This window comes from Oncorhynchus clarkii, chromosome 31 (genome assembly GCF_045791955.1).
Source record: "Oncorhynchus clarkii lewisi isolate Uvic-CL-2024 chromosome 31, UVic_Ocla_1.0, whole genome shotgun sequence".
Lineage (NCBI taxonomy): Eukaryota > Metazoa > Chordata > Actinopteri > Salmoniformes > Salmonidae > Oncorhynchus > Oncorhynchus clarkii.
The window spans coordinates 16,174,083-16,184,274 of NC_092177.1; the positions used below are offsets into that span (position 1 = coordinate 16,174,083).

Below are 10,192 nucleotides of genomic sequence, written 5' to 3' on the forward strand. Positions count from 1 at the left end.
TCATTTTCAAACATGGCGGCCGAAGGCTCGGATTTAGAAGACCTGAGCAGCAACGGGCTAATGGAGGGTCCTTCGGGTTGTAAAAACATAAAATAATACAAATATATTGATGAAGCTATTCAATAGTGACGTAGAGATCATATGAATAGTCGTTTGTAACTTCACAGGTCAGCTAGCAGTCGCAAGGACGCATGTGAAACGATGGCTAGCTTTCTAACTAGCCGACATGGCTAACATTAATTTCTGGTGCGCAAACTGGCGAAACAGAAATTGTCTTTCCACTAGCTAGTACCAGAGTAAATCAACTAGCTAGTACTTGTTAGCCCGAGTATTTTGTTATGGTATGTTAATCTGATCTAACGACTGTAGAAGCAGACATAAATCGCTGTTCCCCTGCAGAATTTCGGAAGTTTATGCCGTTTGTTGACATTGTCGACGTCATGATCTCTGTGTAGTATGTTGAAATCCTAATGAATGAATGGCTAAAAACACCATCAGTGACTGAAATTTCCTTTATAATGGCATTAATTTACATTTAGTCTGCAAATGACATCTGCTTATGTATTATCGAGCAGGCCAGCCATTTCTTTGTGTTATAGATAAAACAGTTTTCTTCCCTGTGTAACTTTCTCAATTTCTAATTTGAAAGCTCCGGAAGCCACGGAGGCTGTCCAACATCCAACAGAGATGGAAGAGGTATCAGAGGGAAATGGTGGAGAAGAGGCTTCAGAAGCAGCAGCTGCGACAGCATACAACATGCCTCTGGTGGAGAATGAGGAGGAAGAGGACGGAGAGTTGCCGGCGGACTTTGACCGACTCTGGAAGCTGGCCCATGACAATCCACAGGATTTTTCTAGCTGGACTGACCTGCTGCAGTACAGTGAGCAAGAGGTGAGAAGAGCTGAGGGGACAGACAAGATTCCTATTGGCATTTTGACATAACCAAAGATCTTCTGCATGAATAATTAATGCGTAGCTAACCGTACCACTGTTGTTAAGGAATGCAGTGTTGAAGTTGAAACCAACACTTCACATCAATAATGATGACAACTAAACTCATTGTTACTTAGTGAATTTGCAGCTAACCCAGATTTCTAATGTTCCCCAGAGTCACATGACAGCATCACGTCGAGCGCTGGTTGCCTTTCTGGCGCGTTACCCCCTGTGCTACGGATATTGGAAGAAGTTTGCCGACTTGGAGCGACGTGCAGGCTACACCAACAAAGCTCAGGAGGTATGATGAAGAAGAGTGTTTGGTAAAAGTGACACGGATGTGTGTCTTGTAGTGCTAAGCGATTCGTGATTTTTTTTTTTAGATGTTTTGGTTAGATTATTTAAAAAACAATCACTGTTTTCGATTTCTCTTTCAATAATGTTTTTAAACATTAAATGCATTATGAAATACCTATTTAATGGAAATTTGAAAGCCAAAAATAGCAAACATTCAATTGCCAAAACATTGTAAATATTCATTGTCTCTGTCAGGTCCATATAGAAAAAAAGGAAATTACTATGGGACTCCCAATCACAACCGGCCATGATTGGGAGTCCCATAGTGATTGGGAGTCCCATAGGGCGGCGCACAATTGGCCCAGCGTCTTCCGGGTTCGGATTATGCCGGGGTAGGCCGTAATTGTAAATAAGAATTTGTTCTTAATAACTGACTTGCCTAGTTAAATAAAACATTTGACTAATCTCTGTGCTCCCCATACTGAACTGTCAGTAGTCATCCTATTTAACTAGCCTGCCTAAGTATGCTGTCTGACAATTATTTTACTTGTTTTTCAAAGTAGATAAGCTATACTTTCCTCTCTCTCCTCTCTCTCTCTCTCTCTCTCTCTATATATATATATATATATATATATATATATTAGCCATTGACTTAACAAAGGGCACATACCGCAGTGCTACATTCTTTGAAAGTCTTTGGCACTAGGAAATTATGTAAGTGAGATGATTGCTTCATAATGTTTTTGTGTTGTTCCAGGTGTGTGTTCAGGGTCTGAAGGCCATCCCTCTGAGCGTAGATCTGTGGATCCACTACATTAACCTGCTACTGGGCACGCTGAACATGAACCTGCCAGAGTCCTCTCAGTGCATTCGCAGGTATACACTCTTAAACTCAGTGTCACACTTATACACATTTGTTTACTTCTTTTGCTAGCTTTACATTCAACTCTAGCCAGAACACCACCTTTTTCCATACAGTACTTATTGTTCAACGTAATGTTTTAACAGCCTAAACTATGTTTTATATCAATCTGATTGACTGATTCTTGTCTCTTCTCCCCAGTGCCTTTGAAGAGGCGGTGGCAGCGGCAGGACTAGACTTCCACTCTGACCGTCTGTGGGAGCTGTACATCGAGTGGGAGAAGGAGCAGGGAGACATGAAGGCTGCCACTGGAGTCTACGACAGAATCCTCAGAGTCCCCACTCAGCTGTACAGCAGCCACTATGAGAAGTGAGACTGTACACAGTCACAAACAGTACATTTTCTCTACTAAGAGAAATAGTAGAGCTTCAAATCAGTCAAAATTATGAAATGTTAACATTTTATTAAATTCTAGATTTTGATAATTGTATGATTATCATGCTCACTTCTTAATGCGGACCTCTTATTTGCTGACCTGGTGAATCTTATCCACTCTCTCCATACCTCCTCTCTCACAGATTCAAGACTCATCTTAATGCTCATGCGCCCAAGGACGTCCTCTCAGCAGTGGAGTATGAGGGGTTGCTTGAGGAATCTAAACAGATACACAAGACTGAGAAGGCTGAGTTGGCTGAGGGGGAAGATGAGTTACCGCCTGGGGAAGAGAAGGAACCTACAGAGGTGGTTTACAAATGACAAATCCCTGCTAGTGTTGGAGAAGATTTAACATGAATGTCAGATGCAGCCAAAATAGCAGATAGTGGAGACAAGTTGTGGAGTGAGGTTACGGTGTAGGAGCTAACTCTGTTAAACAAATTTAAAAGTCTGTCATTATAACTGTCATGTTATGGTTCACCCAATCAGGAAGAGGTGATTCCGAAGATGCGAGAACTCCTATTGGCTCGCAGGGAGAAGGTGTACCAGGACCTTGAGGGAGAAGTCAGGAAGAGGTGGAACTTTGAGGAAGCTGTGAGTTAACCCGGACAGACAGACACACACACACATCCCTTCTATGTGCAACTCCGAAGTTACGATTGAAGTGTGATACTTTCATTGGTTGGAAACATTGACTTACCTTCTCTTCTGTTCCCATTCCTCCCTCCATTCCAGATCAAGCGTCCTTATTTCCACGTGAAGCCTCTGGACCGGACCCAGCTGAAAGCCTGGCACTCCTACCTGGACTGGGAGCTCACCCAGCTGGGAGGGGGGGGTGAAAAGGAGGTGGAGACCGAACCAGACTCCATGGAGGGCCAGGAAGAGGAGCAAAAAGAGGGGTCAAAGAGCAGTGGGATCATTGCTGGGGGTGACCGGAGGGTACGGATCCTGTTTGAGCGCTGTCTGATTGCCTGCGCGCTCTACGAGGAGTTCTGGACCAAGGTAAGGAGGGGCTGCAGGGGTGTGTGTGTGGGTGCGCATGTGTGTGTGTCAGTAACATGTTTGTATGTCAGTGTAACTAATATATGCTTTATGCATATTTCTCAGTATGTTCAGTACCTGGAACCTCAGAGTCTGTACGAGGCACGGGGAGTGTTCAGGCGAGCCTGTGAGATCCACCTGGCACACAAACACACCATGCACCTGCAGTGGGCCACTTTTGAGGAGAGGCATGGTGAGAGAGGAAGAGACATGAAACACAGGATATCATTACCCAGTGTTGTAGCTCACTCACACCCTCCTCCCGTCCTCCTCCCAGGTGATCTAACAGAGGCACGGCGTGTTCTAGAATCTCTGGAAACCTCTATCCCAGGATTGGCCATGGTCCGGCTGCGCAGGGCGGGGCTAGAGAGACGGGCGGGCCGGCTAGATGAATCAGAAGCTCTGCTCAGGGACGCGGTGGACCAAGCCAAAGAGACTCCTCACCTCCATGCATTCTACTCCATCAAACTAGCCCGGCTGTTGCTGAAGCTTTGCAAGAACCCCAGCAAGGCCCGGGGTGTCCTGCAGGAGGCGCTGGAGATTAGCCCGGTGAGAGAAGGGGGGAATTGAGGGAATAACAGCTGGAAGCTTTTAGTACAGAGGGGAAGAAGATCACTTGCTCTAACTTTTACATGAAGCCTTAACCTAAACCTCAGAGAAGATATCACTTATGGTTTGATGCCAGATCTCCCTTTCTTGATGATCTCTTGACCAAGCAGTAGGCTATAACTCTGTCCCTCTCTTTCCTCCCTTACTCTCCACCTATTCTCTCTCCCTTTCCCAGGATAACGGTAAACTGCACCTGAACCTGCTGGAGCTGGAGGTGTCTGGTGACCCCAGAGGGTCACCCGAGGGGGTGCAGCAGTGTGTGACTCGGGCGCTGGCCGCACCCCTCTCCCCACGGACCAAGATCCTCTTTTCCCAGAGGGGCCTACAGTACGCTGAGGACTATGGGACTTCTGTGCAAAGGTCAGGGGTCACAGGATTGTTTGTTGTTTTTAGATACAATCAGGAACCCAGAGAAAAATGAACATGTCAAGGCATTTTATTGAATGAATGAAACTGGGAGAAATGCAATTTACCATGTTTTAAATGTTACTGTTGCTGTCCTCTGGCCTGCAGTGTGCTAACAGTCTATGAAGAGCATACCATGTTTTAAATGTTACTGTTGCTGTCCTCTGGCCTGCAGTGTGCTAACAGTCTATGAAGAGCATACCATGTTTTAAATGTTACTGTTGCTGTCCTCTGGCCTGCAGTGTGCTAACAGTCTATGAAGAGCATACCATGTTTTAAATGTTACTGTTGCTGTCCTCTGGACTGCAGTGTGCTAACAGTCTATGAAGAGCATCACTTTACCATGTTTTAAATGTTACTGTTGCTGTCCTCTGGCCTGTAGTGTGCTAAGAGTCTATGAAGAGCATCACTTTACCATGTTTTAAATGTTACTGTTGCTGTCCTCTGGACTGCAGTGTGCTAACAGTCTATGAGGAGCATCAGAAGCTGCTGAAAGAGCTTGGCAACAAGAAGAGAAGGGCTGAGAACGGGTGAGGTTATAGCACATCTGTCAATATCATTACCAATAAAATAGTGTGATGAAGTGACTCAATATTGAGATTTGACAGTCAACCATGGAGAAGCAAATGTATAAACTTCATGGATTGGTTATTGACGCAGTTGTTGTATTGATTGATCTGCAGAGACAGCGAGGACCCAGAGAAGATGAGTAAAGGAGAAGACGGCTCCGCTGTGCCCGCTCCACCACCGGCCCCTCCCACAATGCCCCATGTTCCCATGACGACACCACCTCCACCCATGATGGGTGGGGACATGAGTGCGGCTCACGCAGGCTACGCAGGCTACGGAAGCTGGTATCAGGTACGACAGGGAAAGGGTAACCTCATAGGGTAAGATTTGAATACCCCTGCACTCAAGTGTTGATGAATGTTTTTTTCTCTTTCAGCAACCACAGTACGGGGGATACGGAGGCTACCAGCAACCCTGGAACTACAATCAGGGTTACTACCCTCCCAGCTAAGGGGGAAGAGAAATGCTGTGACACCATTGTTCAGTGAACTCACCACCACCTCACTTTAAATTCCATGGATGAGTCCAAATGGCACCTTATTTCCTATGTAGTGCACTATCTTTGACCAGGGTCCAGGTCAAAAGTAGTGCACTTTGTAGGGAATAGGTTGCCATTAGGGATTTAACTAATATCAGGAACAGGGGTGTGACGTCTACTACTCGTTTGGTCTTTGAAAATGTGCTCTTGTACATTGTTTTAACGATAAACTATTTTTGTATTCTCTTCTACATGCAGCCCCTTTCAATTTAAGCAAAACCCTCTCTCCACAGGTCCTGTATTATTTAAAGTCTTGCATCATTCCAGAAGTATAGGCTAGTCTTTTTTTCTAATGTACATAATGGTGTTTTATAGTATGAAGTCGGAGCTCTTTCATATACGAGCAGGTTAAGATCAATCTATTGTCCCTCGTTCAAAGCTTGAGGATCGCCATTGAAGTTTCTGCCCAGTTGAGTCCTCCAGACAGAAGATAGGGAAGCCATGTTGTATGCAGGTACCAGTGCCTCTGGTCAAGCAAGGCGTAATAAGTGGATGTACGCTGTGCTGTACCTAATGGACATTTCCAAAACTAACAGCATTGGTCATGTTTGGTAAAATTTTAGGAGTAGGAAACTGTTAAATGTTTGTCAAAATCCACTTAAACCAAACTTTTGCCTTTATCACTGTTTTTGAAAATGTAACTTTTTAATCTTCACTTTTAACATTGCTCAATAAACCATTTCAGTGCATCTTAATGTGAATTCGATGTATGTAGATTAAGTATCTGTTAAACTGATTTGGAGCCCTGGATTGTGCAGCTTCATAAAAAATAACAGATTATTCCTGTACATTTTGAGTTGTTGCATTCTCTGTGGAAAGTATGTTCAGTACACCACATTACTCTCCAAGTAAGTTTATTCAAGTTTGAGTGAGTATGCAATAACACCACTGTAAAATAATTTAACTTTGAAAAACTACAATTTACAATGCAGTGGACAGTGTCAACGAGCCAGGTCTAACTTTAGGCCCCATGATAATCAATACAGTCATCCATTTTGTGTTGCCATTAAAGATTCAGATTAAAGTTCAAAGTGTTTGTTGAAGGAGAATCAATCCATAGTTGACATCCTGGTCTCTGTCCTGTTGGGGGTGATAAATGATGTTGGCTCATAAAGCATCTTATTACTTCAGGTCCTTATTTCTTTGCAACGACCAGCACAGCTGAAGGCACCAAACCTGAACAATGACACAAAACATTTAAGACCGTATCAAATGTTATTGGTCGCTACACAAACTAGAACACACCTTCAATCTCATATTAGATTCATCTATAACTGCAACACAGCATAGAAGAAAGCAATATGTATTTGGCTGGTTTTGACCTCTCCAGTCCTTTCAGATTAGTGCGGATGAAGGAGAGGAAGTCACTTTGGACTATTGTAACTGTACAAGCCCAGTAAGAGGGGCATCGTCCTGTCTGCTCACCCAACTCCTGTAGAGGTTTCTCCATGTCCAGTTCTGTGTAAACGCGGCGTGGGTACGGGGACAGCAGCGTGAAGTCCTGGCCCTCGGGGGCGTCGCCATTCATCTGGATGTAGACACGCACGGCAGCCAGCGGCTCCTGGGCCTTGAACACGGAGGTCAGTGCCGAGCCGTCAAGCATACGCACCTGCGGACAGGAGGATGAATGAATCAACTTTATTGACTGTTGAGACACCAAACGACGGTTGTCTAAAGATTATTGTGCAAACAAACTCATAAAAAAGATCTGTTGTATTACAACTGTTGTGTCAAATGCGTTGTACATTCGTTGTGAGTATGAACAGAATGAGAACTAAGCCATAGACATCCATGGCCCCTTACCTGGATTCTACACTCGTTATAGTCCTTCTTGGCGGGAGGCGGGCCCTGACTGGGCGGAGAGGAGGGAGGGCCCTCTGCTGAAGGGGAGGTTACAGCTCTACTAGAAGAACCACCTCCAAACTGGAGAAGAGAGGCGTAGAAGGGGTTAGTGCGTTCAACTCTTTCTATGAAAGACATGGAGACGTTATTTAGCAACAGTTCAGCATACGGGTCAGATGCTGTAGGTGCAGTCAGTACCTTAAGTGCTCTCTCCTCTCTGTCACGTGCTATCTTGTCTCGCACCCGCTGCCTGAGAGAGAGAGAGAGCAGTCATTTGATAAAAAAATATATATATATATATTTAACTAGGCAAGTCAATTAAGAACAAATTCCTATCTACAATGACGGCCTAACCCGGCCAAACCTGGATGATGCTGGGCCAATTGTGCGCCGCCCCATGGGACTCCCAAACACGGCCGGATGTGATACAGCCTGGATTCATACCAGGGACTGCAGTGCCTTAGACCGCTGCGCCACTCGGGAGCAAGGGAAGAGTTGTGGAGTGGGAATAGACCTAATTTGCACCAAGCCGTTTACAAGAAGCAACTATTGGCTGTGTCTGAAAACATTACTAGCTATTTTTGTTTCCTAAATTCCTCTCAAAGCTCATTGGAAGAGGTTTGAGGGAGGAACCTTGGATCCTCTCCTCCAATGTGCTTTGAGACAACAGCCACTGGCCATGTCGAGAGCATCAAATCCATCCGTGATGTATTGTGGGTAAATTGTGACTGACTAAATGATCTACAAATAATATAATAAGTATTTTGTAGATCAGATAATTGGCAGTCACCTGCAATTCTGACTGAAATGACTAACAAGCCCATTGACTTCATGGCTTACTTGGCCATTTTGTCGTCGTTCTTCTCTCTCTGGCGCAGGTCGACCATTTTCTTCATCTCATCCTCCTGCAGTTTCTGTTTGACCTGCAGCAGCTCCTGCCCCTGCCTCCTCCTCTGCTTCTCTCTGTCCACCTCTTCTGCTCGCTCCCTCTCTCTCCGCTCCTCCTGCTTCACCCGCATCAGATCCTCTAGCCTGGTTCACACACACGCAGGCAGACACGCAGGCAGACACACACAGGTTTCATTGTATGCCGTCTCTTTGTATTTCCAACAGAAGGCCTACCCTTTTGCTGATCTCATTGAGTAACACCTTTTGACCAAACCCCAGTTTCTGACAGAATAAGATAAGTGTGTAAACAGAGGTAGAGGTTAATTATCTGACCTCTTTATCTGCTCACGTTTCTCCTCCTCTGTCATTGGTTGTTTGGTATCCCCGTCATGGATCATCTGGTCACCCCCATCTGTAGCTAAAAGGTAGAGTTAACATATAAGAGGTGAGGGACAAGAAGACAATGTAAACCAACAACCATGTTAACCTATGTAATGGGAAGCCATAGTTATAACTCGATCATAACAATATAAGTAACCATAATACAAAATGCTGTCACGACAACTGACCACTTACCAGGGTCTGCTCCCTCTGCTGTGGGCTGGGCTGCTGGACTGGGCAGTTGTGGGTCACTTCCTCCAAGCACGTTCCCCACAGGAGGTACATAGGGCTCATCAATGTCTGGGTCACCCTCATGTTCCATCAACCTGTGGAAGAAGCATGATAGAAGAGACATCATGAATCAGTTATCCAATGTGAATAACTTAACTGAGGATGAAAAATGCTCAGAGACTAGCTCACCAATGCCCCTATCAGTTGACTTACCAGTCCATGGCCCGCTCTATGCCCTGGTTTCCTGTGTGTGCCACAGCCTTTTCCCTGCAAGCAGAAGAAATATGGACAGGATTAGAGTTGATCACATCATCTTATCATGATCTTTAGTTTGTAGAAGAATAGCCACATTAATTCAGTTAGCTACTTACGCCCTGTTTCTGTCAAAGCCCATTTCCAGCAGGCTGTCCAATGTTGTTTGTTCTGCCATCTTGCTGAGAATATGAAAGTGAAGAAGAGTTTCACTTTGTAGTCTGATACTGTAAGCAAGTAGCTGGGCACGTGAAGTAGATCCAAGGGCCACAAACATGTATCGTTATGTCTATATGATTGAGATTCAGGTTTAACCACTTACATGCTACCTGTATAACTAGGTTAGTTAGATGGGCTGTTACATAGATCCAGAATGTGCTGGCTCGCAAGTTGTGTAACGTTAAGTTAGCTAACGTACTTGTCTGGACTGAACTGGCTATGAAGTTAACGAAGCAGCATCACTTAGGCAACGTCCCGCAGGAAACATTTTAGTATCTACAGACCATCACATGAAAATCATTCATAAACCAAATAAGATTTGTCCAGTAACTTTGCCGTATTATCTGTGTTCACATATAGCTGGCTAGCGGGCTAACTAGCTGTAAACTGACGGTAGCTAGTATGATGGAGGAATGAGATGGCTAATTTCAGTTAGACTCTCCTGCTAGCTTGTAACAAGAACACTGTTTCCAGAGTAAATTGATGATGGCCTGTAAAATATATCTAGGGTGACTATTACATTGCACTTGTGAAAATGATGGCGCTCAACCATTTCATAAACGTTATTTTACTAAATAGCATTATTTGTTTGTGCAACATTAGCTAACGTTAGCAACTCACATTCAGAATCAGTCAACCCACAACACCGCTTTCTGACCGTACAGTCCACATGCAAGTACGGAGGCCCG

General features: G+C 44.6%; 2 protein-coding genes across 3 annotated transcripts; one reads left to right on the forward strand and one right to left on the reverse strand.

Annotated features, from left to right (window-relative positions):
• Positions 1-6,379, forward strand: LOC139390438 (pre-mRNA-processing factor 39-like). Of its 2 annotated transcripts, XM_071137563.1 has the most exons (14): positions 1-76; positions 650-891; positions 1,109-1,234; positions 1,988-2,106; positions 2,294-2,461; positions 2,671-2,833; positions 3,017-3,121; positions 3,263-3,529; positions 3,635-3,761; positions 3,846-4,117; positions 4,353-4,537; positions 5,038-5,112; positions 5,266-5,443; positions 5,529-6,379. In XM_071137563.1, exons 1-14 carry the CDS (start codon positions 13-15, stop codon positions 5,601-5,603), a joined length of 2,166 nt encoding a protein of 721 aa, XP_070993664.1. In that variant the 5' UTR covers positions 1-12; the 3' UTR covers positions 5,604-6,379. The 2 variants fall into 2 exon arrangements, with proteins under 2 accessions (XP_070993664.1, XP_070993665.1); XM_071137564.1 differs by lacking the exons at positions 5,038-5,112; positions 5,266-5,443; positions 5,529-6,379 and adding an exon at positions 4,691-4,802 and having other exon boundaries at positions 20-76.
• On the reverse strand, positions 6,317-10,192 carry LOC139390439 (UBX domain protein 1). The gene is made up of 10 exons (XM_071137565.1): positions 10,125-10,192; positions 9,404-9,466; positions 9,246-9,299; positions 8,997-9,127; positions 8,754-8,838; positions 8,373-8,564; positions 7,731-7,782; positions 7,494-7,613; positions 7,116-7,299; positions 6,317-6,866 (listed from the first exon to the last, which is right to left on the reverse strand). Exons 2-10 carry the CDS (start codon positions 9,460-9,462, stop codon positions 6,826-6,828), a joined length of 918 nt encoding a protein of 305 aa, XP_070993666.1. The 5' UTR covers positions 9,463-9,466; positions 10,125-10,192; the 3' UTR covers positions 6,317-6,825.

What these genes read in the sequence shown, in the direction of transcription:
- LOC139390438 (XM_071137563.1), top strand. Translation starts at nt 13, where the DNA reads ATGGCGGCCGAAGGCTCGGATTTAGAAGACCTGAGCAGCAACGGGCTA. An exon ending in TCCTCTCAGTGCATTCGCAG is followed by an intron (nt 2,107 to 2,293) that starts GTATACACTCTT and finishes TCTTCTCCCCAG; the next exon opens with TGCCTTTGAAGAGGCGGTGG. An exon ending in ACGAGGAGTTCTGGACCAAG is followed by an intron (nt 3,530 to 3,634) that starts GTAAGGAGGGGC and finishes CATATTTCTCAG; the next exon opens with TATGTTCAGTACCTGGAACC.
- LOC139390439 (XM_071137565.1), bottom strand. Translation starts at nt 9,462, where the DNA reads ATGGCAGAACAAACAACATTGGACAGCCTGCTGGAAATGGGCTTTGAC. An exon ending in AAACGTGAGCAGATAAAGAG is followed by an intron (nt 8,565 to 8,753) that starts GTCAGATAATTA and finishes TGTGTGAACCAG; the next exon opens with GCTAGAGGATCTGATGCGGG. An exon ending in AACGACGACAAAATGGCCAA is followed by an intron (nt 7,783 to 8,372) that starts GTAAGCCATGAA and finishes TCTCTCTCTCAG; the next exon opens with GCAGCGGGTGCGAGACAAGA.